We start from the raw sequence: 26,780 nt of genomic DNA, 5'->3' as shown, positions 1-26,780 counted from the left end.
CGCGCTACAACGAGCTCGATGTTCCCGCCAAATCTACCAGGGAGGGCTACGCCAACGCGCTGTTGGAACGGGTTAGTTGCCTATCTAGCTCATTGCTTCACCGATGATACTGAATTGCCTGCTCAGGTAAAACACGTCGGCATCCAAGCGTTCAAGCTTCCGCCTCCCATGCCCAAGTCCAGTTCCACCTTCTACCTTCCCATCGACGAGATAAACCCACTGAATGAGATCTTCACGCGTCCGGTTCTGGACCAGCTGCGCAGCGATATTCGTCAGATGTTCCTTCCATCTTGGCTGGAGAAGCCGCCCTCAAACATTGGTGACGCTTCTCACGGCAAGCTGAAGGCCGATCACTGGCGCACTCTGTGCACCACCTCCATGGTCATCACTCTGGTTCGCCTTTGGGGATCGCCTTCATCTTCGCCAGAAGAGTTCGAGGTTCTCGAGAACTTCATGCACTTGGTGGCTGCAGTCGACTTCGCGACTCGGCGTTCAATGAATGCTGCGCGTGCGATCACATTTGAGACACATATGGAGACGTACCTGCGTGGTATACGGTCGATTTACAAGGTCGATCTCGTCTCAAACCACCATCTCTCCCTTCATCTGAAGGAGTGTCTACTCCTCTTCGGCCCGACTCATGGATGGTGGGCCTTCCCATTCGAACGTTACAACGGCCTACTGCAGAGGTTGAAAACCAATCAGAAACCAGGTGAGCAGTATTGCAGTTCCACGATGTTCCTGTGCTAACGATCTGTAGCCGAAATGGCCCTCACCTTCATCCGATATTTCTATATCGGTGCCACGCTTCGATGGTTGACGGAGGTATCACACTGGCCCGCCTTCGAAGAATTCGGCGACATGCTACAAGCCTTCCGCAACGCTTTCAACTCCAATCGCAAGGGCACTGCTCGCACGGAGAACATACTCTCAACCCTAGCGAACGACGAGTCTGAGACGACGGTGCGAAGACCATCGAAGAACGAGCGCGATCTTCCTCACGACACCTATGACGCCTTGCTCGGACTGGTGAACGAGTCGTCATCAACTCGTTTCGGCTCGTTTCACGAGGGTGCTATCGGCGCTCACCGGTATCTCTCACCTACCGCCGAGTTTGTGCGCAGTATACAGCGCGACGCGATCACCTACGGCACGTCCGCGGGTAGCAAGAGGAACTCCTTCATTCTGTTCTCTCGAGTTGTGAATGGTGTTCCGAAGCTTGTCGCGGGTCAAATCCGCGAAATATTCTACCACACGCGTACCGAGGATGCTGGCCGGGACGTCGTCGAGCCTTTCTTCGTAGTGGAGGAGTTTCGCGCACTCTCTCCAGTTCACCAAGGGCTTGACCCTTATCGCAAGTTCCCGGACGTCCCGACCTGGCTGTGTTATAACGAGTACACAGGTGACCGACACGTACTCCGGATGCAGGATATAACCTGCCATTTCGCCGCTCTCATTTACACACCTGCGGAGATTGGGCAGGAGTGCATCGTGGTTCGTTCATTGGATCGGGTGAGTCCTCTAGGTTCTCTACGGGTCGGAATACCGCAGTGCTGACAGCATACCGAAGAGTTGAGCATGTATAGTAATCTTCGTGTGTATCTGAAACATTGTATTTTCCGAGATTGTGAAGGTGTGAAGTGGTGGAATCGTCGCGGTGCGTCTCATTCTCTGGCATCATCGCTAACCTTGCTTTGTAGTGATGTGCACGGTGCGCCACTACGGTCGGAATAGCCTTTGTTATGTCACGATGATAAAGCCAAGTCAAGTTCCGACGACGCTATACTCCACTCCACTACACAACATCCCACCACGTATCTACAAGAGTTCCAGCGCAGTATGTCGCCTGAACCAGACGTTCCTCCGGGTGGCTTTCCTCTGGATGCACCCCCATCCACCCCTGTTAGGCATGGGCCTGCTGTCGGACCGACATCTTCTACGACCCCTGCTGGACCACCACCTTCTAGCATGACCTTCGCTGGACCAGGACCTTCGACGACCCCTGCGCAACCACCACCTTCCGAAGCGACACCTGCGCCACACAACACTTCCTCTGACGACTCGACCGGGAGCGCTGACATATCCGGCGAGATGGACACCCCGATGACAGACGCTACGGACACCCAAACTGGCCAAGAAACAGAGACTCCACCTGCAGGCGAAGCCTCGAATGCCAGGAAGCGCCGCAATCTCTATGCGGGAGTCTTCGACAACAGCAAGTCGACCAAGACTGCTGACAAGGTATGTCGCTTCGACTCTACCATCTCACTTGCACATACTCATGTGAAAGCAGTCATCGGCACCGTCTCTGGAGCTGCAGGATCTCATCGCATCCCGTCCAGCTTCTCGTCGCAAGTCGTCTTCGGTTGTGAGGGAAGCGAACATCAGGAAGCTCAAGGCAGCTGTGAGTATCCCTGTTCAGCATGGTCTCTAGTGCAATCTATACTAACGAGCTACCAGCTACCGCCTCTTCCAGTCCCTGAAGGTGCTCCTTCCAATCCCGAGCAACGCCAACCGGCACAGTTTGGGCAACCGCTCTTCTACGATTTTCAAGTTATGCCTCCCGGGTTCGCGCCCCAGCCAGGGCATGCCTCTCAGCCTGGATACGTCGTTCAACCCGGGGTCGCTCCTCAGCAAGGCGGCGCTCCTCAGCAAGGCGGCGCTCCTCAGCAAGGCGGCGCTCCTCAGCAAGGCAGCGCTCCTCAGCAAGGCGGCGCTCCTCAGCACGGTGGGTCCGCTCCTCAGCCCGGGTTCGCTCCTCAGCCCGGGTTCGCTCCTCAGCCCGGGTTCGCTCCTCAGCCCGGGTTCGCTCCTCAGCAAGGCGGCGCTCCTCAGCCTCAGCCTGCCGGGTTCGCTCCTCAGCACGGTGGGTTCGCTCCTCAGCCCGGGTTCGCTCCTCAGCAAGGCGGCGCTCCTCAGCCTCAGCCCGCCGGGTTCGCTCCTCAGCCCGCCGGGTTCGCTCCTCAGCCCGCCGGGTTCGCTCCTCAGCCTGCCGGGTACGCTCCTCAGCCCCCCGGGTACGCTCCTCAGCCCCCCGGGTACGCTCCTCAGCCCGGGTACGCTCCTCAGCCCGGGTACGCTCCTCAGCCCGGCTACGCTCCTCAAACCGGTTACGCACCTCAGCCCGGTTACGCACCTCAGCCCGGCTACGCACCTCAGCCCGGCTACGCTCCTCAGCCCGGCTACGCTCCTCAGCCCGGCTACGCTCCTCAGCCCGGCTACGCTCCTCAACCCGGTTACGCTCCTCAACCCGGTTACGCTCCTCAGCCCGGTGGGCTCGCGCCTCAACCCCAACAAGGGCATGCACCTCAGCGCCCACAAGAGCAAGGTGGCGTTCGGGCACCTGCTGAAGGAGGTCAGGCTCCTCGTCGCCAGGAAAGCCAAGAGCGTATCAACTTGGACGGTAGATCACGATCGAGATCCGCGTTCACTGGCCGTGAGAACGCTGAGGATGACGATGAGATCTCTGACCAAGAGTTCGATGATGATGCGGACGACATGACTGATGGCAAGAAGCGGGCCTATAGAGGACGACGAGAGGACGACGACGCCGATGACGAGGACGAAGAGATGGAACCTCATGCTAACGTGAAGGCAAGTCACGTTTTGAATCAACCATACTTCAACTGAACTGTTTCGCTAGGGGAAGGCGAAGGCGAAGGCCTCCCATACCATTGAAGATGGAGAACTTGGTTTCCATCTTCTCGACCAAGTGAACGAGATGAGGGCAGAGAATAAGGAGCACAAGTATGCATCATTTATCTCTCTCCTGCATGCTCAGCTCGCTCATCACCTCACTGCATGGTAGTGACGCAATGATCACTCGTATGGATAAGATGGACGTGCGCATATCTCGCATTGAGTACGGCACTGCTCCTGTCGTCCAGGCGAGGAAGCAGTTCAAGAAATCCCGCGCTCCCAAGGCATCTCGGTCGAAGAAGTCTCGTATCGAATATCCTCCGACCCGGGACGGGAGGCCTCGAACAGCCGCGGAGCAGGAGGCCCAGACTGGGGTGGAGCTAGAGTACCTCAATCGCGCCCAACGGGTCGTCCGTTTGCATCTCATGAAGCTCATGCGCGTGAAGTCGTTCGAACAGATGGCACATCGATGCGAACCTCTCACTGCTGCTGAGCTTGCTGCTTACGACAAGTGGCCAGCGAACAAGGACTACTTCAATCCCAACAACTTCCGCGTCGACTTCTCGAGGGCCTGGGCGAAACATGCTTTCAATATCGATGCTCGGGACTACTTCATCCGTCATCTGCTCCACGCACTCAATGGTGGGGCATACAAGCAGGATAAGTTTGCCTTCCCCGAGCGTTACAGGACGGCCTATCACATCGGAGCTGCGTTGGATTCTCACATGGAGCACTGTCGCGCGAAGATTCGTAGGATCAATAACCCGATCTCGTCCGACGCTGAAGAGGAGGAAGCCAGAAAGGCACGCGCACGATCCCGCCGTACGACAGTGAGTATAGTACACCGCATCTTCTTGGAGTTTCTCTAAACCATGTCCCTAGCTGCATTCCATCCGTGTCTGGGTCGTCGTCAACCATGAATACGACGAGCATCTCGAGCTCATCGTCAGGCTCACCCCGGTCAATCACAGCGAAGACGAAACGGATGTTGATTTGCCGCGGAAACGGTCGCGCGCCTGCCGATTCCGTATCGTTCTCTCTGAGTGGATGAGCGAAAAGCTCAGGGACTTCCTTCGTGCCCTCGACAAGGAGTACATCGACGAATGGGAGACCTCTCCTGCAAGGCGTCGCGCAGGCGGTAGCGCTCCCCGAGAACGTGTCACCACTACACCCCTACTCTCAACCCTTGGCACCCCAGCCATCGGCCTCTGGCGCAATTGTTACAACTCGAACTGGCTGTCAACACTGAAGCGCCACGAGTATCGCGATCTTCAAGTTATCGAGAGCGACTACGACTTCACCATTCGGCGGCGGAAATCTGCTTTCACTCAAGGTAGCAGCAGGACTTAGGCAGCTGCAATTCGTCAGTTATACCCTTCAGTTATACCCTGAGTCGCCGTTGGTAGCTTTTTCCCTCCTGGTGAGGTTTTTGACGCACCCAACGGCGCCGGTCTTGTGTGTATCCCTATGTCCTCAGTCCACAATCGTACGTCTTCTTGTGCCCTGTGCCAGGTGTTGGAGCAGATACGCTGTTCGGTAAGTCGCTCATGCTCTCAGGATCCTTTCAGAGACGAACATGTCACGGTCGCCGCTTCCAGGCGTCGAGGCATCGAGACGGCGATCGTGACATGCGTCGTCTGAGAACTTCGTGCCTCACATCGTACTCAGAGCGGTGCGGAGTCATCGGTCATGACTTCGTCGCGGGGAGCGGCTCGGAGTCGTCGTCTGTTGGAGTCGAGCGTTGAGGCGGAGGCAACCAAGTACGGTGTGATGACAGTGTTGTGTTGGAGCCTCCCAGCCTTGTGTTGCGGCGTCGCAGCGGCACAGCGTCGTGTTGCGGCGTCGCAGCGTCGTGTTGCGACGCGCGGAATGAGATTCTACCCGCAAATGGCGCTGACCTCATGTCACGACGACGAGAGCGGCGTGGTTAGAAGCGGCGTGTTGCGGCGTTCAAGGATCAGCGCACATAGTGTGGCGGGGAGCGGTAGGGCGTCATCGGATAGAAGAGCCCCGTGTCGGGGAGAAAACAATTGTCATTGTGCGGGGCGGCGGCGCGAGAGGCGCAAGCCATGTGTTATGGCCCCGACGTCCCGACGTCCCGACGCAAGGCAGTCGGGAAGTGTGGCGGGGAGTGGCTGCAAGAGCCTCGTGTATCAGTGTCAGTGTCGAGTAGTGCTTTATGAGGACGGCAGCCTCGTGTCTCAGCTTTGTCATTGCGTGGGCCGGCGCGGTGAGGTGCGAGAGGCACAAGCCTCGTGTTACGACGTCGAGGTGGGTCGGGGAGCGGCTGCAAAGTCATGTGTGAGCCTCGTGTGCGCACCTTGTCGGATAGGTTGCTTGGACAGCGCCTCAAGGTATGGCGCTGAGAGGTGTCGGGATGGCGTCGGGAGGGAGTCGGATAGAGTATCCGCCTCGTGTTGCGGTGGCGGGTGTCCTCGTGATGCGGAGCGGCGGTTCGGGATGGCTTGCTGTGTGTCGTGAGGCGGTCAGTATCAGGTCGGGCGGTGTCGGGCAAAGCGGTGAGTCGCCCGTTGGCGGATAGCGGCGCGGTGACTCCGAGGGTGGTTGCCTCGTGGAGCGGCGACGAGCTCGGCCGTGTTGGGTGTTGCCGTGTCGAGCAGAGTGTTGCCGAGTGGTGTGGTGTGGTTTGAAGATTTTGACGGGATTTCTGGATACCAGAAATCTCACCGTTCTTTGTCGTTTCTTGGGCCGGAAAAGTTCACCTTTCTCGGCGAAACTTTCTGGTTGCAGAAAAGGATGGCTTTCCTGCCTCGAGGTATGACCAGGAAAGGACCAGGAAAGACGGCCTTTGTGGGTCATTCTGCTGCCATTTCGTGCATCCGGAAATTTCACCTTTCTCGCCGACTTCACAGCCCCGCAAAGGATACCCGGATTAGGTGAGCTTTGTCCCCGGTTCTGGTCCGACTGGAAAGTTTCATGATATCACGAGGTCATGGCAGACAAAGGACATCTTTCTCGGGGTGCACGAGAAATTTCACTGAAAGATCGCCCTTTCAGGACTTTTCTGGCACCCAATCATGTTCGTCAAAGGCCGCGTTTTCGGCAGGACAAAATATTCCGTACATGGCTCTAGGATGCGACCTTTTCGAGGCACCAAAATCTGACTTAAATGTCCGCGACAGTCCGCCTCCGTGGAGGAAAACATGAAGATTTCTTGCCTCGGATTTTGAGCGGGCGCCCGCCGTGCATCGCATCCCGAGTCCCGAGTCCCGATGGGGTCTGTCTGGCTTCCACAGCATCCAAGGTCTAAGTTCCAAGGTCCAAGTTCCACCTCCAAGCCGAAGTGGACTGAGTTATCGAGTAGTGTGGTCTGGAGAGATATCGCGGGCCGCAGAAGGTGTCGGGGAGCAGTGTACAGTCCCCGGGACGCCATCAGAGTTAAGCTCGAACGTATTTGGTCGTGATCTGGATGGTAGATTCTAGACCGTAGATGCACTGACCAGTGACCAGTGGTCCGCGGTCAAAGGACGGACGTGTGGATCGTCGTGGAGACCAAATTCAGGAGACGGTGACCCACTGCGCGGTGCAGCGCACAGCAACGTATCTGGGATCAACGTGGCCCTGGGAAGCGGAGTGTGGGGGGGCAGGGACGCCCATCATTGACAGACGTCCGGTGCGGACGCGGTGCACATGGATATGCAATCAAGCATATGTGTAGACGCTGAGCTGAGATCTTGGTGCTCGCTGAGTCGCTTGCTGGCATCCGTGACGGTTTGCTCGAGCCGCAGCGCTGGGCAGCCGGACCCAATCCTCGTACAAGGTTAAGCTGCTGGATACCAAGATGCGCTCGCCCAGAGTGCGAAGCTAGGCTGCGGACCGCCGCGCCCGGGCAGGCAGGCCTGTTTCAGGGGGCGGCCGCAGAGATATTCAAGGAGTCACCGCGGACGCAGTGTTCTTCGTACTTTGAATTTGATAGGGCGGAGCTGTGGGAGACTAATCGGACCGTATACGTGGGGAGCACTCTGGGTCGTGCGTTGGACTGAGGAGTGCCACTCCGATGAGGCCGGAGCCACGTATGTCGGGCGCGATTGCGCACGATAAGGCAGCAGACTGGTATAGAAAGTCAAGCTGGTTTTCCAGGAAAGGAGAGAGAGAAGGTACGTGGCCGACGAAGCTTGTACGAGGGCGGCGCGGCTGGGAAGGAAAGAGTCCGAGGCGGCGCTGGGCCGGGAGGCTGTGGGTTGTGGTGATGCGGTGTTTGTCGGGCGGCAGTCATAAGTTGCCTTTTGCAACCACCACCTTCCTCGTATGGCAGCTGTATCGAGGGGGGATCTTCACAAGTTGCCTGGTAGAGCGACATTGGCGGTCACGCGTGTCCTAGGATCTGTGGCGGGGAAGGACATCGGGGTTCGAATGGAATGTGCGCATGCGCTGCCTCACTCTGACTCACGGTGAGTACTTTCTGGTCTGGCAGCGTCGGCGACCACAAGCTATGAGCTGCACAGGCGGGAGGAGGACTTCGGGGCGATCCATCCTGTCTCCATTTCGCTTCCGCAGCGTCGTCAGCGCGCCAACTTCTTCCCCCGCCTCTGTACTTATACGCTCCCGCCATCCGTCACCTCCCTTCACAACTTCGACCACTTCCCCCGCACCAGCTCGTCCTCCTCCTACCACAACCACTCGCCACAACGTACCCAGCGTTCCCCGCCCTCTACTACTACTACTACCCGGCACCCCTCATCGCGATGCCCGGCAAGCACGTCCACTTCGTCGACGGGCCCTCCACGCCCTCCTCGACCTTCTCCGCATCGACCCTCTCGTCCTCCTCGGGTCCCGCGACGCCCCCACCGGTGTGGTACTCACCACCAGCGTCGACCAAGTCCTCGCTGTCCTCACCATACCTCGGTACGCTGCCCGCGCACATCCAATTGCACCCGCTGCTCGCCGCAACCGACGGCTACACCCCCCTCGACTGGGACATGTCCCTCCCCGCCGAGTCCTCGCACGCGCATCTCGCGCGTTACCCCCCGCGGCTCACCGACACCATCGTCTCCGAGCCCGCGACGAACCCCCCGATGCAGTCCCTCGCCATCATCTGCACCCACCTCCCCTGGACGATCACCGTGACGCCCACCCGGGGCGCAATCTGGGCCGCGCCCTACGTCACCGTCGGCGACGTCCTGCACACCCTCTACCGCACCCTCCGCCTCGGGGTGACCGAGCCCGAGCTCGGCGTGCTCGACGCCGCGGGGCGCGACCGCGTGCACGACGCGTACGTCCGCCGCTACCGCCGCGTCGGCGACCCCCGCGACCGCGACGCGGAGAAGGCCAAGGGCATCAAGCGCGTCGACTTCCTCCGCGACCACCGCGCGTTCTACGGGATGTCGCTCGTCCAGGGCGGGCTCCCCGCCAAGCGCCTCCCGCACGGCGCAGTCTGGATGCTGCACACTGCCAAGCCGTGAGTGGACGCTGCGCGGTCGCTCTTCTTCTCCCTCTTCGATCCATCATCATCATCTGCCCATACCCCGCGGTGGTCGCCACTGCGCGCCCCGCCACCTCGCTTTCGTCGCTATCGCCCCCGCTCTCGCATATACGGACTTCGCAGCACACTATAATCGAAGAAAACATCGGACTGCCCTATGTATAGTATATGTACCCCCCCCCCCCCTCCCCGACGCACATACCCGGCTTCGATACCCTCCTACTCCCGAGCCCCTTCCTACCTTTCTCCCCCATCCTCCCGATTCCGACTCCGATTCCCATCCGACTTTCACGCTTCGCACGACTTCTCCCCTGACGCCATAACGACAACAAATCAGAATACGCAGCACTGTAACACCTTATTCATACATACATTTCTCTCGAGTCTCGAGTCTCATCTCCCCATCTCCCTCCTACGTCCTACGTATCTCCCTGCGCGCATAGACGAATAATTCCAAATGTACACCAGACCCTCACACGACTAGTTCCCATCTACCCATCTGCCCATCCCATCGCCCATCCTATTTCCCATCTACCCATCTCCCCACCATATGCATGACATTCGATTTGTCCAGACTCGACCGACTTGACTTGTAACGTTTCCTGACGACCGTCGCACGATTCCGCGCACATCTGCATCATTACTTTCTAAATCCCACAAACATTGCACAATGGAATAGTATCATCACTATTTGACATCTAGCATCGCCCAGTACCCTTGCGCGTGATTGAGTTCAGAGCGATCTCCCATCCAGTGTTCCCAGAGGCCTGTGCCCACCGCCGTCGTTGCTACCTTACAAGTTACAACTGAGGCCGTGCCCTGCGCACCGCCCCCCGCGCACCGCGACTTTCGAGTCGGCCGAAGCGAGTCGGACGACGACGTTACGATGTACCGCGACTGGCTGCTGGCAGCAGAAATAGCGCAACTCTGATTGGCAGATGGTTCATAGCCTCATGCCTCGTTGCTCGTATATCCGTATATGGCTATAGAGCTGCCTAATGCGGACAACGCGTCATACATACCTGCGTGCAGCGTGGCGACGCGCGCGCGTCGCGTCGTGTCGTGAATGGACGCGTCACCCTCCCCTCAACACCTTGGTTACTTATTGCTATAGTACTGGGGGTGGATACAATTGTCAAGAGGTACTATAGGCTATAGGCTACAGTCTATAGTTTTGAGGCTTAGCTACCCCTTCCGCCCACCAACGTGCCGACACGGAAACACGCCAGCAGACCGAGGGCGAGGCGAACAAAGCAGCAGAGAACAGAGACAAAAGATTGCGTGCCGCCTGCATGCGAAGTGCGTGCCCGTCTCGAGTCTCGAGTCTCGAGTCTCGAGCCCCGACGCCCACGATACACGATACACGATGCATGCCAACACGGAGCTCTACCGCAGCACACCGCGCGCGGTCTTTTTGTCTGCAAGGTGAGGCAGAGACTTCGAACAAAGCTTGTTGACCGTCGGACGGCGGACGTTGGCACCACCCACCGCCTCGTGTTCATGTTCATCGCGATGACGCACTGCGCGGTGCACGCGACGGCGATTCCGAGTTGTCGGTGTGTTGGGTAGATGGGTGGATGGATGGGGGGATGGGTGGGAGGGATGATCATCGACATCGATCAGGCCTCCGCGGGAAAAGGGGGGGGGGAAACGAAAGAGGGGGAGGGGGGTGCTGCAGCCTGGTGCTGTGCTCGCCACGATGCCACGATGCCACGATGCACACGTGTTGCGAACCCGCTCGTGGATGGACGACGTCATCACATTAGTTTGGGGGGGGGGGGTGCTCGCCGGTCGGTGCCTTGCAGTTTTGCAGTTTGTCCGAGGTGGTGGGAGGCAGGGAAGTATGCGCGGAAGCGCGGTACCTGGTGGATTCCACCACGATTCGCGTTTCGGAATTCGTACGAGTGTGGGGCGCATGGGGGAGATAGAGCGTTCAACGTTCAACGTTCCAACGCGCAGCGGCGGCGAAGGGGACACAGGGACCCCGGGGCGGGGGGAGGCGGAGTGCGTGGGTCGGGACGCGCAGCGCACGTCAATGAACCTTGGAGACGTCCTAGGGTTCTGTCAAAGGATTACCTGCAAAGGATTACCTGCAAGGAAGGGGGCAGGCGCTGCGGTCGGGAACCGCCGCGGGTGCGATTTGTCTGCGTCTGTTTTCGTGAGCGGCGCTGTCAACCTACGGAAGCTAAGCTTAGGAAGACGGCGTGCGCGGGGTGAGCGTTCCCGTCTACCAACAACATCTTCTACTTCTAGATCGTCTGCGCTCGAGCCTCGCAGCACAGCACGGAGACTCGCGATGGCAGGTGGCAGGTAGGATTCCCCGCGTCAGAGGGGCCGCGTGCCGGCGGACGTGTACCTGGCTGGGTCCTGGTCCTGGTGTGGTGTGGCATGGAACTTCCACGTTTCAGCCCCGCCGCGTCCTTGCAATTGGGTTCTGCCATGGTCGTGACTGGTTTTGAATTGGCTGGGTGCATGCGACCCGGAGGATGTCCTGCGAGCGCACGTTCACGCTGCGACTCTTCCTCCGCGGGAGCGGCGCAAAGACGTACGTAAATTGAGCCTCCAGGTACGACCCGCTCGAAACGAGAAGCGAGAAGCTAGAAGCTAGAAGCACGCCGGACGGAGCATGGCGAGAGCACGGTTCCGACTCCGACTCCGACTTCGGCTTTGGCCTTGAGCATGAGCTACGTACGGTAGAAGGCTCGGGTGGAAGACGCGGAACGCCAGCGCGAGCGCCGAGGGATGCACGATGTTACTGTACGAGGGGGGCCTAAGGGGGGAGACGTCATCAAAAGAAGCACGAAGAAGCCAATTGAGACGAGCAAGCTCACATGCCGTACGCGAGCGTGCATGGGAGCTGCACTCGGGTCCTGCCAGTGTAGTACATACCCGGCTCGGAGGTCCGAAGCGGCGCCGTCGAATATGGCAGGTACGTAGGATTGCCGCTAGCGTAAGGCTCTAGCTTGTACTGAGGACGCAGCGTGGCGCTTCGGGTTCTCGTAACGTCCTTGGGCCTGATTGTGGTTCAGCCACACTTTGTCCCCGACTGGCTTAGTAGTACTCGGACGGGGACCGAGCGCTGAGCGGCGACGGGCTGAGCCACGCTCGGGAGGCACATTTGCTGCGGACCCTTGTTCTTGCAGGGCCAAGGTTGGGGGTTGGGCCTCGGGAGCATTCAGCTTACCAATGCTGCCAGAAGACAAGCATTCAGTACTCGGTCCTGCGAGCCCACCGACATCGTCCTGCCATACAGGAATGAGTGATACGAACCACAAAAGACGCCAGTTGACGTGCAGGGTGCCGAGGCGCGGACGTAGCTATAGACTCGGCCTGTGCCTGCGGCCAGCCTTTCCCTCCACGCTGACTGTGAGAGCGGTGACGGATAGCCCGACTGCTGATCTTCCTGTTTCTGTCGCTGATAGATCGTGGATGGTAGGTGCGGCGACTCGCGAGACGCGCCCGGGGCCACACAAACACGCTCGGAGCATGCGTGCGCGAGGCTGGGGGGATGCGGGTGTGCCAAGCGACAGGTCGTGATAGGCTGGAGCATAGCCTTGGCCTATGGCTTCTTGGAGGAAGCCTCGGGGTGTCACCGAGCCTGGCACGTACGAATTTCCAAATCCGTGCTGGCGTGTCGTCCCGATCATGCTCGCAGCTCGAGTTGTGGACTTGCGATGCGTCAGGCACCGGACGATGCGTCGGACATAGGACGCCCTGAGAACCCCCAGGAAGGGTGGAGCTACACGCGAGGGTTGGTTCGATCGAGGATTCGTGTGGGGTACTCGCAGCACCGCCTGGGGCCGTTCAGTGTACATACCCGTCACGAAACAGTACGGCCTACATAGCCTGCAGACGGAGCGCTGCAGGACCAGTAAGACATAGAGTTTGCGAAGAAGAGGACAAGGATGCAGGCGGTCGCGCTCATGGGATCTGCGCTGCCCAGGAGGGCTGCTGACTAGAGGGCGGACGTCGAAGGCGGCGTGGAGTCGCAGGCCGGTGGGAGTCGCAGGCCGGTGGGAGTCGCAGGTCGGTGGGAGGCGCATTGGGGCCTTGGACGAGAAGTTGGTCTGGATCAGCGTATGCAAGGCCGTGCTGGAGAACCTTGTCCTCGCGCGCGAGAGCCTAAGGACGCCTGCTGTAGGTGATAAAAGCGCGGACGGGGACCACAAATCATGTAGACACAATGAAGGCGGTGAGGGACTACGGGTGCTGTTTCCAAGCATCGCGTTGACAGTAACAAAAGGGGTTCCTGCGCCAGAAAAGGTCCCTTGCTGACAGCTGAAGAATGCCTGGCGATGTTCGAGACAGTGTCAGCAAGATCGGAGCCAGTATACGCTCGCAAATATGACGCACCGTTGCTGCCCCTGCCACGCCGTCCTGGCTGGCCCTGTGGCCCGATCGTCGATGTGGTACGCGAAGCCCTAGGAGAGCTAGCGAAGTTCGGGAAGTTTGCGCTGGGGACCGGCGCACAGCCTCGCCAATCCGGCCGTACAGACAAGTTACCAGGGAGGGCTTCTAGGTAATACCGGCACTTGGGCGGTCTGTGTCCGATCGCAAGCGGACAAACCTCGCATCGACTTGCAGGCATGCGTGCGATGTATGTGATAACATTGGCCGCGATTTGTGCAAAACTGTCTTCATTGGAGTCGACATGGCACCCACAACCGTGCACTGCTACGATACACGACGCCGCGATATGATGATACTGACAAAGTACGCTCAGAGATGGTCCGAGGGCACTGATGCACTTCACAAACGACGCTGGCCTGACTGATTGCATACTCACCATACCCACACCGGAGACTCTTCCCCTTCCAACTAGGTTGCGGACGGCTTCGCGAGATTGGACCGAAACACTTCAGCGGCACCGTGACGTTATCGCCTTCCAACACGCTTGACCAGGCTTGACGCGTATGCGGTATGCGCCGTGATACTGACGGTGAATTCAGCGGTCTTCCAGTATCCAGTATCAGGAAAAAGAAGCAAGAAGTGTGAGCTCCGGAGACAGCCAAGATAGAGACCAGGTACAAGAGGCGCGCGCGCTGGATTGCGCGCCCGGGCAGGCGAACCTCCGCCACAGCATAGCGATCTATTCTCCATCTGTCTCCGCGACATTGATTGATGGCCTCTCCGACTCTGGCTAACGCTTGCTTTCTTCCCGTCTCGTCATCAGGCTGTGCTCTGAGTCTTCAGATGGCAGTGAGCAGACCACTCAACTTCTCTGGGACTTGACCGTCACCGCCAGGATCCAGCTGCTGCACACGACTGTCGATTGACGATTTGCTGTGGTCTCTTCTTATTGAAGTTCTTGGTCTAGCGGGGATCGTGCGGCCGGAGGTACGGAATACAAAAGCTTGCCCCCCCAGTCTCGCTCTGAAGTCTAACATACTACGTTTCATGCTCAGTTGTCTCTAAACCCCCCCACCCCCCCCACCCCCCCGCACGCACACACACACGCACTCGTAGCCACATAACCCCGGATGAAGATCATACGTGTGCGTAACCCACGTCGCTCGACGGCTGAGGCTCCTCCCGCCCCAGCCCCAGCACCGGCCCCAGCCCCGCCTCCGAAGCTCGCCCTCCTCATCGGTATCGACTACGTCGACGCTCCTGCCGACTCCGACTACCCCCCTTTGCGTCGTGCACGGAGCGACACGAAGGACTTCCGGGACCTTCTCATCTGTACGTTCTCCATCTGGTATTGCTGGCGTACGCAATCCCCAACCATCGTTTGCAGCCAAGTACGATTACCTTCCGGAGAATGTCGTCATGATGCTGGATGAGGAGGGGATTGAGCCGAACTTGTGGCCGACGCGAGCGAACATCGTGAGTACCCTTCTCTGGTGGTGGGTGAAGTCGCTTCATGACGCGTCACGTCTTCAGCTCTACCAAATCAAGAAGCTCGTCTGCGGCGCGCAAGAGGGTAGCCGGTTTGTGTTCTTCTGTGAGTAAATCCCTCCTCCCCTCATTTATCGACATCTTTTCATCGCCTCCTGTGATATACGGTGCTGAGTGCTTCACAGTTTCTGGACATTCGGGTCAAATAGAGGACACAACCCACGAAGAGGACGATGGTTTTGACGAATGTACGCTTCACTTACGCCAGCGTTGATGGGCCTCTCACTAACACTACTTCGGTTTCCTTCAATCTTGTTCCAGTCCTCGTTCCGGTCGACCACGCCCAGCGCCCACGCTTGAGGACCCAGCACCGGATGATCCTCGACAACAGGTTGCGCAAGGGCCTCGTCGACCCCCTTCCGGTCGGCGCTCACCTCACTGCTATATTTGACTCGTGTCACTCGGGAACGATGCTCGACCTCGACCACTACCTTTGCAACAACGTGTACTATCCGTGGATGGACGTTGGCAACCGCAGGCACATGACGAAGTGGCTCGGTGTTCGTAGGAAGGACGGACAGCGTCAGTTTCATACGGCGGCTCCCCACTTATCTAGATTCGCTGACGCATCGCACGCATAGGCATGAGCCAGTCAGGCGTCAAGGTCATCACGAAGAGGCACTCGCATGCGGAAGGCGAGGCGCACAGCGCGTCCAGCCCACCCACTCGAGGTACGTCACACCACGTCTCGACTCCGTCCGTGTCGGTACTGACTGCTTGCTACGCTCTTCAGAGAACTCGCTCTGCAGCGTGCGCATCTACCAGCGCAGACGGACGAGCGGGAGCCAGATGGAGGTCGTCAACACGTCCGTGGGCGTCACAGACGATGGCAAGCGGCGCCAGTTTTCCGTCCAGAGCAGGCGCACATCGGTCCAGTGCAAGCCGACCCTCCGCCTCAGCCTTGCTCAAGTCGTCGAGGGCGACCAGAGCATGGTCTCGCTGGCGGAAGACGAGGCGTGGCCGCGGTGTTCCTCGCCGACGTCGATCAAGACGTGCTCTGGGTTCTGCGAAGCGACGGACAGACCGCCAGATGGGCCCTCTGTGGTATGCATGATGCGGCTATTTCTGCACGCCGTGTATCTGGACGCTGAGGCATTGACAGCTCTCGATATCCTCCTGCCAAGACTCGCAGCGCACGTGGGAGTCTAAGAAGGGCTCGTTCACGCAGTGGCTCATCGAGCTTCTCCGTACGTCATCAGCTGCTTTATCTCGCTATGAGCGCGTGTGAGCTTACTTTTCTCCTGCCGTATTTAGGGCTTGAGCCGCACCAGCCTATCGGGAAGTTTCTCCAGGAGCTGACGTGAGTTGGCACTTTCCCGCTGGCGTTCCAGATATCTGACGGCGACACCTACTACCGCAGCCACAAGATGTACGATCACGCGCAAAGGACACACCAGTGGAGCCAGAGGCAGAAGAACAACTACAAGATCACCCACCGGCGAGATGCGTCCGACTCCACTGTGCAGAGCAGCGCCACGGAAACGTACGGATCTGTGCAGAAGTCGCACGCACAGAGCCAGCTGCAGGAGCATGCGTTGGATAATCTGGACTTTGTCAGTATCCCGGAGCCTCAGGTGGGTCTCGCGACTTTATCCTTCACGATGTCGAGCTTACTTGTATACGGAATCTCGGTTTAGCTGGGTGCTCAGCATCGAGTGGTATGTCTTCGCTCCGCTCTCGTTTGAAGTTTCGGGCTAATCGGTGCGTTCCTAGGACTTGAGCCAACCGATCGTTCTGTAACTCTCCCACGTCATGTACCACACCCCTCCATCGTACTATACTCGACCCTCCGCTGCTTCACGACCACTGCAGCGTCCTAGTGTCCTACCCTATATCCTGCTAGAACATTATGTACTATTGCATACCTACTGACTGTTGTAATCGCTCGTTGTCCACGCTGACTGCGCAAAGAACCCAATTTAGCGCTCAGCCCCTCTTGTTCCCGAACCACCACCACCTCGCTGATCATGACCTTACCCCTTTGTCCCTTTGTCGCTACATGGTCGGTCTCGCATGTGCTCTGCGTCTATGTACTCGCGCACTCGTGCTCTGGTCTTGTCTGAATAGAGTCTAACTCGCTGTGCCGCTTCTGGAGAATGCGTGCGAACCGGACAGACTACGACGATGCGGCCGCAAAATGGTCACGGAGCCGGCTTCGCAACGTCGCCTGCGCGATCCAGGGGCAGGGTTCACGCATGCTAGACTGCTGGCGCGACTTCTGCTCGTATCTCAAGTCAGCGGAAGCACGCTATGTAATCGTAATCGCCTTCTTCTCGACGTCTCCGCCCACCGTGGTCACGACCGACGCCATCCCGCTGAGCCCTGCGCAGTGTGTTCTGCTGTGCTGTGCCTGACAGAGAGTGTTGCACGGAAGCCTTCAGGGTGTACCCTCGAAGTTTATTGCGGTGAGATCCAGGTGAGGCTCATCTGTTCGAACGCCAGAACCGCGGTGTCTGTTAGCTTGGATTGCTCGACGGCGTTCTCGTGGATGCCGCAGACAATCATTTGCAGGTTTCCAGGCTTCCGGCTTCAATTCTGGTGAGCTCCTTCCCTGTTGTTTTTATATCATTCAAAGTCCAGATCGCGGTCCCTTCCACATTGACTCCTCGCTCACATTGTCCCCAGAATCTCCAGATCTCTGACCCCAGCTATTCTCGTCTTCGCCTGATTGTCTGCATCCCTCGTGGCTCCCTGCTTCGCTGCTCTCCACCTCGCTATCACCCCTCGTCCACACTGTGCTGGGCTGTACTTCCAGATTGTCCTCCGGCCCAGCGGCGCAAAGCGCGTGTGGCCTGTCGGGAATGCAAGTCTAGCAGTGTACCTGGCTGGCCAGGAGGTGAGGTCATCGGACTGCTCGGGCGCAGCGCTGAAACCTGGAAGCTATCTGGCACGCCCGCGGGTGCTTCATTGTAGCCTCGGCCCTCGCTGACAGGCGTGGCCACGCCGCCTTCTTGGAAACTCCCGAAATCAAACTTCGTTGTGCGGCCGTGCTGGCGTGTTTGCGGACACTTATTGTGCACGCTCAGTGTTCGCGTCAATCAACTCGCTATGTGGGAATGTTTCATGCGCGGCTCGAGCCACACGCCGCTCTCCACACACGCCCATCCACTTCTTGTATCAGACGAACTTTGCTTTGGAAGGTACCGCCACAGCCAGGCAGTGTCGCAAGGTCGAGGAATGATAGTACAAGGATGAGTTTATAAGCTCGAGGCCCACTCGACCGATGTTCATTCGTGCCCCACACGACAAGCCGCCTCCGGCTGTTCACCCTCCTCCCCCCTGACCCCCGTTCAACCTGTACTCGAGTACGCACATGGCGCCCTCTCTACGTCACAGGCCGACTCGCACCTCGACGTTGAACACGCTGAAGAGCTGGGCGAGCCCCCGCAAGCCGGCCCGGAAGGGCCTGATCATCGCGATCTCGTACAAGAACAGCGTGGATCCGAGGATTCGGGAGCTGCACTTCCCACACAAGGACGGGAACGATTGGCGTAGTCTCATGATCAGTGAGTCTATCTACACATCTGTTCCCCACGCTAGACGGTTGAGGTCGATTCAACGCCCCCCCCTCTTCCCCCTCTGTTATGTTACCTTCAAGGCAAGTACAACTTTGCGGAGGACGACATCACAATGATGCTCGACGATGAGGACACGCCCCCGCATCTCCTTCCGACGAAGGAGAACATTGTATGTTTCCTTTACTTCTTGCTGCACGTCTCTCGTATAGTATGTTGACTTTCTCATGCGTAGCTTCGGGAGATCAAGGCTCTCGTCGAAGGCGCGCAGCCCAAGGACCGATTCATGCTATACTGTGCGCACCCATGACCCGCTCATCAACGCGTACAGCTCACTCCTGTGCTCGCAGTTTCTGGCCATTCGACCCAGATGCCCAGTACGAGCTATACCGAGGTCGATGGGCTTGACGAGGGTGAGTTAATCCTCGAGATTGACGCACGTAACGCACATCTGAGAACCCCTGGCAGCTATGGTTACCTATAGTCCCACTGGCCACAATCACCCCACCATCATCGATGACGTGCGTGTTTCCTCCATGTCATGTTGGAATAATCCTCATCTCTTCGCCGCAGACCCTCAACGAACTTCTGGTAGAGCCTCTCCCCGTCGACGCATTCCTCACGGCCATCTTCGATTCCTGCCATTCTGGTACTCTGCTCGACCTCGAACATTATACCTGCAACAGCGTGTGGTTCCCGTGGTGCAACAGGGGCCCACGCGACCTCCGTAAGAGCCGATGGCGCGACGTATGTGAGTGTCTTGTGGTGTGGTCAGAGCCCGGACTCATGTACTCATGATTGTCAGTGAGGAAAGATGGGTTGGGTATGTCGTGAGCGAGGTTACATAGATCGGCTAGCTCACCGCGAGTCCTCAAGTTGCAGAAATGTATACGGATGAACCCATCAGGCTAGACATCCCCATCGCGGAAGCTGTATCCAATGCAGGTACGCTTCCGAGTCCGCTGTTCGCCTCCTGACCTGGAGACGAAGTGACGGCTTAACTATGACGTTGCAGTGGAGGATCGTGACGAGAGGACGCCGATGGCTCCTGTGGAAAAGCCCAGCGTGCGCATCTATGAGCGGGCGCGCACTGGCGAAGACACCCTCGTCAAGCGTAACATCACCGTCGAAGACCGGCCGCCTCACGAAAAGGAGCGCAGGCAGTTCGTCATCACCCGCTCGTCTACGCTCGAAGTCGTCAGGCGGCACGACTCGTTCTTGGACGCTCGGAAGCCACGGCGCTGGATCTCGTTCCACAATTTCAACTTGATGACGACGCTGGTCAGAGACGCTGCCATGGCAGCGTTTCGCATGCCTCGGAGCACGTCGCCGGAGAGCCTGCTGCCGTGCGAGGGGTGGTGCAAGCCTACGACTCGGAAGATGAACGCGCAAGTTGTGAGTGATGTTCCATTGCGCGCGATGCATCGTCACTGACATTGCTTTTACTGTCAAGATCTCTATTGCTGCTTGTCAGGACCCTCAACGAACTTGGGAGAGTAAGGACGGATGGACGATGACTCAGGTCAGTATCGCGCTGTCATGGTTCATGTATGTGCATTGACCCTCTATCATAGTCTTTGATATCAGTTCTCGGTACGCTTCACATACGTTTCAAGCGCAATCTTTCACCTTGGTCACTAACGCATTCTGACAGACGTCGATCCGCATCCTCCTCTCCGTGAACTGATCAAGGCTGTAGGGTACGTGTTGCGTGTTCTCGTCATCCGGATCGAGCTCTGTCTCAACCTGGCGTCGCAGACACGACCTGCACAGGAAAACTACTCTGAAGCTGCACGCCTGGGGAGAACGGAGGATCGCGAAGTGGAACAAGTCCGGGAGACATGGCCAGATCCCTGATGTCGAGATCGTCAATGGAGCCGAGCCTTCGGTGAGTTACACTGTCGTTATTCGTTACTTGGGCGATTATGAGATCTGACCCGCCCTCCTCGCATTCAGCTCGGAAGTAGCGAACCCTTGGTAAGAGAACCTACCACCTGACATCTTGTCTGACTGCTTATGGTTCACCTTGGGTTCAGAGAGAGGATGCTCCCTTCCAGCCTTAAGGCCGCTTCGTTCGACGGCTATGTCTTCCTGTTTCTCACTGAATCCTCGCACAGCACGCTTTCCAGATCGACATACGCTATGTTGCTATGCTCCCCTATCGATGCTCTCACACACACACTTGTCTCTCCTCTTCCTCTTTGATCTTCTTGCACTCTCCATCTGACACTTCGCTTCCCTCGCATTTCATGTCACGTCGCATTGCTCTCGCTCTATTGCATATGCCTCGTTGGCGCCTACGTAACTTCGCTGTATCCCTTTATCATCATCCTGTCTGTGCCTGTGGTACGTCGTCTCTCTCACATCTCCTCTGTTCACCTCCGCGATTGCTCTGGTACTGACAGTGATCTTTCGCAGGACATGAACCAACCAATCTCGCGATTCCTCTGACCCGCTGTCATGTGCGGCGCATCTTGGACTCACCATGACCCATACGACCCCATATTACGTTCTACACCATCCCACGTATGCTCTACACTCACCTCATGCCCCATGTATACGTAACCTCCATATACCGTACCATATACCTCCACAACCCTGTCGGATCGCTCTTAGTCACTACTCACTATAATGACCTATAGCCCCCCTTGCTCTCGTCGCTGTCACCCTCTGTCAACCACATCGGTTTGCATGTATCTAATTAGGCCTGGCAGTCTCGACCGCGTCGTGCGGGACAGCGAGGCCTATGTTTCTCCGCAGCTATTGTTTTTGTCCGACCGTGGCGCAGCACCATAAGCGCTCGGCTACTCTTGCCCTCGAACCACCACCATCTCGCTGTGACACTTGACTCAATGGTGGCTGAACTGTCTCTCTCGATACCGAAGCGGACCATCTGGTCGCTGCGATGTATTCTCGTCTACGCGGTACCTCAGTCGTGCACTGGATGTGGTCACCCGCAGCTTTAGGCTCGCAAGACTCCTCTTCTCGACGGTCATGACAGAACTACTACGTCTGCGGCCCTTGTGCATCTCCTGTGCTGAGAGCCGAACAAGATCCTCATGCGCAGCTGGGACGTTGTGCTACATGATGACGGGAGTCCGGCCTTAACGAGGTGAGTGCTATTGTTCCCGCAAACACCGGCTGCGAGATCGAAGTCCGCTCCGGCTCATACGTTCTGCTCTGTTAGAAGCACAGTTTGTCCTGCGCTTCTGCGGTATAGAAGTCGGGGCGGTGAATGGGTAGGATGGGCGTGTGGTGGTGGTGGAGTCCCCCGCATGGACGTACGTCCCGCCACTGACGGGCCAAGGCACGCTTGACGTTACCCGTGGTTGTCGAAGCTCTGTACCTCGTTCCTCCTCCCAGTGGCTTATCCTAGGAGGGCTCCATGCTTACCCCGCCGTCCCCCCTTCCCCCACACACTTGCCCGATGGGGTCCCGGCGCACGTTCGAACAGCAAGAGGCACAGGTGAGCGAACATGATATAATGGTGATATAATTTTAGGACCGAAGCTCGATCTTACTCACAGGCACATATGCTCAAGCCAATATCTCTGAGGCTCTCGTCGGATCTGCATCCTACTCGTTACTCCGATAGGCTGTAAACCTGATCTTTATAGCTTACGTTCTCCCGTTAAACTGCGTCTCGTCCGGGTGCTCCCCTTGTCTCCGCTGGTTTTGTACTGTTCCCTGCTGTAGTACATGGGGCATGTCAGGCTGGGCGCATATTCTGACGGGTCTTCGATCCACTGTACTGGGAGCTGATGTATGAACCACTTTGAAGCTGTTCTTTAATGCTAACGGCCATGTCCACGGTGTCATATTCAGCAACACGACAGAATACGGCAGCTGCGCATGGATCGTTATCTCGTGAATATCGTGTCGGCGCCTTGATGGCGGCGACAAGGCGGAAGAGCCATCCTTCTTTCCCCCTCGACTCCCAATTTCTTCTCCTGGGTCAGGCACACCATCCTCCGTGAGCTGTAACGCATGTCTCCCCCGTCCATCACTTACGAGAGTCCGTTGTCACTTACGGGAACCCGGAGTCTGTCGCTCACGAGAGCGCGATCACATCAATCTCCAGGAGGTGCTCGGACGGTACTTCGACCATGACGGTTCGTCTTCGATTTTCCCTCACCGTGCGCATGACTGATCCTCCACGATCCGCCACGATCCGCCACGATCCTTGCAGTGAATGTGTACCTGAGCATCCAAGGCTCCGCCGGAGTCTGAGAAGTTGCGCAACCTCAGCGTCCGGTGTCCCCTGCAAATAGCGCAAGAATATCCGCCCCCTCGGAGACCCATCTCAACATCTCGTCAACAGGGCATGTGCTGCAGCATTCAGTCGATATGATATTCACGATTTGGCCCCAGAATTAAAGTTCGTTCGAGTACGAAGGTGAGTCATCGAATACTTTTGGAATTCTTCTGGCGCGCCCAGCGGGTTACCTTGGTCATAGGGCTGCTGGGATGCATATCGTAACGAGATTGGGTTTCATCGGTACCAGTTCGCGGGCAGTGCCTCCCCTTTCGCAAAACGTGCATCTCGCGCGCGCGCTCACTGCCCCTAGCATTATCGTCGCGGATCTCGGCCCACGTTTCTAGCCGTCGGTGACCTGTGCCCCCAACCACAACTAATGACGAGCGTAGTTTCAACTTTATCGTCAGCCTTGGAATAGTAGCCCGAGCACCTCCGGGCTCATGTCGAGTCGAGTCCATCGCGGCGGATAACGGCAGCGTCCTTCTCTCTGCTCCGCACAGCGAAGTCCTTCACATGGCAGTATCCCAGTACGTATGCTGGCTCACCATGGCCTGGCGTCAGATTCTCATGGTGCACCCACAATGCTCAGCCCTTCATCGTATTGGCTTTCGGGGCCGCACAGCAACATAGCGTAGTCATAATCGTATCTCGAATGCATACGCACAGCTCCCTGCTTCTCGCGCCCTTCCAGAGTCCTATCAGAGTATATCCCGTACTTGGAGGACCGTAACTTGCCTTATACGGACGGGATCCTGGGGTGCGGCTGCGCATGTCATGCGGCGGTGTGCCAGGGTCGCCTGTATTCGTGTTAAGTGTCCAGAGGATGACTTCAATGAGGCGTCAAGGCGTCGGCGGTACATAAGGGGGCAAGGTTAGGCTCTCCTGTCCCTCATACAGTGATCCCCCTCCCCCTTCAAACCTTTGTCTCGATATTATCCATTCCGATTCCGTCTTTCATTCACGACTAGTCACGACCAATGCCGTCATACTCCCGTGGGCGCACCGTCCGCTTCCCGGATGCCCCCAGACAAGCGGTGCCCGCCAACGAGGGGCCTGCTCACATCCACTTCGATGCCCCTCCACGGGAACACGACATCTACCCGCAGGAGCCTCCGGCTCGTGGCCGCTGGGCACCCGAACCATCCTCTCCTCATCTCGGGACCCGACCTCTCCCCGAGACACCCGCCAACTCCCCGGCACCTCGGACTGCACCCCTCACCACCACCGCGTCGCAGTCGCCACCTCCTTCTCCTACCCCATCATCTTCACCCAAGCCTCAGGAAGAGCTGTCAGCCTACCTAGCGGGGCCATACTTGCGATGGAATGTGAGGATGCTCCGCCTTGACGAGTCCCTCCGGGTGAAGGACCCGGGCCTCGATCAACCGGCATTCGGGTCGAAGAGGAAGGCCTGCATTTTGCGCTTCGACGTGGATGGGACTTACGAGTGGACCGTGACCGTCTCTCGTCCAGACGCATTGCCCTTGACCGTCTGGGACGTGCTCGGTGCCATCGTCCGCAGCCTCTACTCCAGGGTAGAGGGTGCCGCCCTTGTCAGAGGCGAGGCTCGCTACTCAGCTGCCATGGCAGAACGTCCTCGACGCTTGCTCGGGGAGGAGGACACGAAAGTCAACGTGTTCCGGAACATCGACTTGTATCCGGAAGAGTCACACTCGTACTTTCATGGCCTCGAGAGGGAAACCATTGGGGAGGGGGACACGCAGTTCGTCGTGCGCTTGGGTACTCGTCCGTAATGTGAGAATGTCATTGCTCTCCCCGGCGATGTCTCTGCTGACAATCTACGCAGGCTTGCCAGGCTCTAACGCTCCTTTTCTTGTGTACCAATATCATGGACCCTCAAGGACATTCTGTTGTTGTATTTTAGGAGTTCCTCTCGTCGTACAATAGCCATCTCGTCGCATAATGTCGACAGAACGACTAGTCGATCTCAGCTACGCTACGACCTCACTTCCTTAACCCTCTCCCCTCTCATGCCTCATGACTTACTTTCCCCTCATCGTCCCTGATTTCTGCTCCGTATAATGGTCATTGTACCACCTTCCCCTCTCTACTGCTTTCGCTAGGATCGTCTTCACGACCTCCTGCTCTCGCCTTTCTGCTCTCCCCATCCATCACCACGTCTCCCCATCTCTCACTGACCCTTCTCATGGCTCTCTTTCGAGTGATCAGTTCCGATGTGCATCGCTCTGATTGCTACTGTTAGAAGCTCTGTCCTTTGTGACTTTTTCTCGTATACGTAACTCTTCCGTGTACTCGTGATACTCTCAGGCTCGCTCGCTCTGCCTCCCAGGAAAGCCTCATGTGCGAGCTTTCTGTGTTCAATTGAATCGCTTACAATTCTAAAACATGAATCGATGAACTGGATACCTTCCTACCTTACTGTGTAAGATTGAGTCTGTACCACGTACGGTGGTCATCCACGCCCTTCCAGCGGATCGCCGAGGCGCCTAAATGTTGAACATGAACTATCACTACCCCCGCATCTCAGTGACGCATTCTCCTCTCAAGCATATAGACGCAACAGAATTCCGAGAGAATTCCAGGTAGAAGACTGCCGGAATGAAGGAGAAGGTGCGTTGTATCTTGGTCAGGCCTGCGGCCTCCGGTCTTCCGACTCTTCTGTTGTACGCCAGGCTCATACACGTTATCATCAAGTTCAGGCCACCTCACGGCTTCTTTAAAATGCGCGCTGTATTTCTCTGTAAGCGAGACGAGCGATAACCCCGTCGAAAGTACGCACACGTCACGGCAACCACCACGCGGATGGACCCAGAACCACAGAGACGGCTCCGACTCCCAAGGTCATTAAACCTTCAGAACACCGGATCTCTCGCTGTCAATTTTCGTGCCGATCGCGGACCCACGGGGACCGCCAATAGGGCAGATGAGTACAGTCGATCATTCGCGCCTGATCAATGTCGGCCTCATGTTCGCCACGCAATCCTGTGCCGGTCTCAGTCGTGGGCCGGTCCTAGGTCCGAATCGCGATATATACCCATATCTTTTTGAACCACTTGAATGGATCTTCCAGGTATGTCTTGGCTGCGAGAAGGCTGCAGAGGAGAACTTAAGCAGCGCGAGGCAGGCTGGAGTCCCGGGCGCCCCGCTTCAACGAGGACGATTTTCCACCTGACACGTGGCAATCGCGGCAGCGGAACCAATCGTAATGTATGTTCTGACCATTCGTCGGCTTTATAAGGTGGCTAACGTCTCTTTACCGAGTGCATAAGTATATGACTTCGCTGACTGCAATGTCCTTCCAGTCTCCGACGGCGTGGACGCGGATCACGGCTACTAGAGCGCGATCTAATGATTGTGAGTCATTTCTGACCGTCTCTCTCATAGTGGGGCTATAGCATGGCGTCTCTGAAGTCGCACAAACTCATACAGATCATCTCGTAATCGGCGGATAAATACCTTCATCCTTGTCTTCAAGGCAGACCTCGCAAAGGAGCGTTGGCGCCTCGCTCGAATTGGCTGATTGATAACGCTACATCTGACGTGAGTCCACAATATTGTGATGCTAATATTTACCTCTTCTGCAGTATCATTCATCTGAAACGCCTCGGAGCGCACACCTCGGTCTCTGGGCGGCGACCCCACGCATGAGGCGAGGACGATGCGCGGGGTTTTATCTCATCCTCTGGGTTGGAATACTGCACAATCGATACCACGGAATCCGACAACATGGAGCAACATCGCCCAATTCTCGCAGCAGTACGAGGTGAGTGCGTCAGACGATAATGGTTACCACCGCGCGCGACTGACTTTCTGTCAGAGTTCGTGCAGGCCATATACAGTCCGTCCAATATGACTTTTCACTTGTGTCGTCAACGATTACCCATGTACGCTCGAAAATCTATGGCCTGGGGCGGCCATTGCAACTCAGTCCGCCGTATCGGGAGGCGATACTCCTCGAGGCTTCTATATCGAAGAACATGGTGGGGCCCTATCAGCTGACGTTTCCCGCCCACACAGATGGAACACAACTCTGGGCATGGCAAGACCC

The 26,780-nt window shown here is 57.4% G+C and overlaps 8 protein-coding genes across 8 annotated transcripts; 6 read left to right on the top strand and 2 right to left on the bottom strand.

The window, feature by feature from the left end:
- Positions 1 to 18: 18 nt before the first annotated feature.
- L226DRAFT_471652 (uncharacterized protein) lies at positions 19 to 1,557 on the top strand (the record flags this gene model as incomplete). The annotated part of the gene is made up of 2 exons (XM_067676404.1): positions 19 to 712; positions 761 to 1,557. 2 exons carry the CDS (start codon positions 19 to 21, stop codon positions 1,555 to 1,557), a joined length of 1,491 nt encoding a protein of 496 aa, XP_067530158.1.
- A 3,012-nt stretch (positions 1,558 to 4,569) lies between these two features.
- L226DRAFT_471643 (uncharacterized protein) lies at positions 4,570 to 4,989 on the top strand (the record flags this gene model as incomplete). The annotated part of the gene is made up of 1 exon (XM_067676403.1): positions 4,570 to 4,989. A coding segment is annotated over one exon (420 nt), but the record flags the coding sequence as incomplete, so codon positions are not given.
- Positions 4,990 to 8,345: 3,356 nt separating this feature from the next.
- Positions 8,346 to 9,062, top strand: L226DRAFT_471583 (uncharacterized protein; the record flags this gene model as incomplete). The annotated part of the gene is made up of 1 exon (XM_067676396.1): positions 8,346 to 9,062. One exon carries the CDS (start codon positions 8,346 to 8,348, stop codon positions 9,060 to 9,062), a length of 717 nt encoding a protein of 238 aa, XP_067530156.1.
- Positions 9,063 to 10,182: 1,120 nt separating this feature from the next.
- Positions 10,183 to 10,552, bottom strand: L226DRAFT_273412 (uncharacterized protein). The gene has a single exon (XM_067673494.1). The coding sequence runs from the start codon at positions 10,452 to 10,454 to the stop codon at positions 10,242 to 10,244; it is 213 nt and encodes a 70-aa protein (XP_067530155.1). The 5' UTR covers positions 10,455 to 10,552; the 3' UTR covers positions 10,183 to 10,241.
- Positions 10,553 to 11,996: 1,444 nt separating this feature from the next.
- On the bottom strand, positions 11,997 to 13,544 carry L226DRAFT_273419 (uncharacterized protein). Its single transcript, XM_067673495.1, has 3 exons — positions 13,436 to 13,544; positions 12,353 to 13,371; positions 11,997 to 12,271 (listed from the first exon to the last, which is right to left on the bottom strand). Exon 2 carries the CDS (start codon positions 13,303 to 13,305, stop codon positions 12,400 to 12,402), a length of 906 nt encoding a protein of 301 aa, XP_067530154.1. The 5' UTR covers positions 13,306 to 13,371; positions 13,436 to 13,544; the 3' UTR covers positions 11,997 to 12,271; positions 12,353 to 12,399.
- A 1,018-nt stretch (positions 13,545 to 14,562) lies between these two features.
- Positions 14,563 to 16,720, top strand: L226DRAFT_575568 (uncharacterized protein; the record flags this gene model as incomplete). Its single annotated transcript, XM_067685215.1, has 12 exons — positions 14,563 to 14,764; positions 14,820 to 14,908; positions 14,966 to 15,026; positions 15,106 to 15,168; positions 15,242 to 15,502; positions 15,562 to 15,651; positions 15,714 to 16,024; positions 16,083 to 16,167; positions 16,235 to 16,280; positions 16,341 to 16,554; positions 16,618 to 16,638; positions 16,694 to 16,720. 12 exons carry the CDS (start codon positions 14,563 to 14,565, stop codon positions 16,718 to 16,720), a joined length of 1,470 nt encoding a protein of 489 aa, XP_067530153.1.
- Positions 16,721 to 18,293: 1,573 nt separating this feature from the next.
- L226DRAFT_575567 (uncharacterized protein) lies at positions 18,294 to 20,558 on the top strand (the record flags this gene model as incomplete). Its single annotated transcript, XM_067685214.1, has 15 exons — positions 18,294 to 18,486; positions 18,579 to 18,667; positions 18,731 to 18,791; positions 18,846 to 18,908; positions 18,964 to 19,016; positions 19,069 to 19,246; positions 19,301 to 19,318; positions 19,378 to 19,440; positions 19,511 to 19,890; positions 19,949 to 20,017; positions 20,070 to 20,088; positions 20,150 to 20,195; positions 20,254 to 20,383; positions 20,452 to 20,472; positions 20,532 to 20,558. 15 exons carry the CDS (start codon positions 18,294 to 18,296, stop codon positions 20,556 to 20,558), a joined length of 1,410 nt encoding a protein of 469 aa, XP_067530152.1.
- Positions 20,559 to 23,627: 3,069 nt separating this feature from the next.
- L226DRAFT_273284 (uncharacterized protein) lies at positions 23,628 to 24,856 on the top strand. The gene is made up of 2 exons (XM_067673493.1): positions 23,628 to 24,505; positions 24,567 to 24,856. The coding sequence occupies exon 1, from the start codon at positions 23,731 to 23,733 to the stop codon at positions 24,502 to 24,504; it is 774 nt and encodes a 257-aa protein (XP_067530151.1). The 5' UTR covers positions 23,628 to 23,730; the 3' UTR covers position 24,505; positions 24,567 to 24,856.
- Positions 24,857 to 26,780: the final 1,924 nt, after the last annotated feature.

The sequence above is a fragment of the Lentinus tigrinus genome, assembly GCF_003813185.1.
Source record: "Lentinus tigrinus ALCF2SS1-7 unplaced genomic scaffold L226scaffold_46, whole genome shotgun sequence".
Classification (NCBI taxonomy): domain Eukaryota; kingdom Fungi; phylum Basidiomycota; class Agaricomycetes; order Polyporales; family Polyporaceae; genus Lentinus; species Lentinus tigrinus.
Note: the sequence above shows the minus strand (reverse complement) of the source record. Positions and strands in the feature narration are given on the sequence as shown.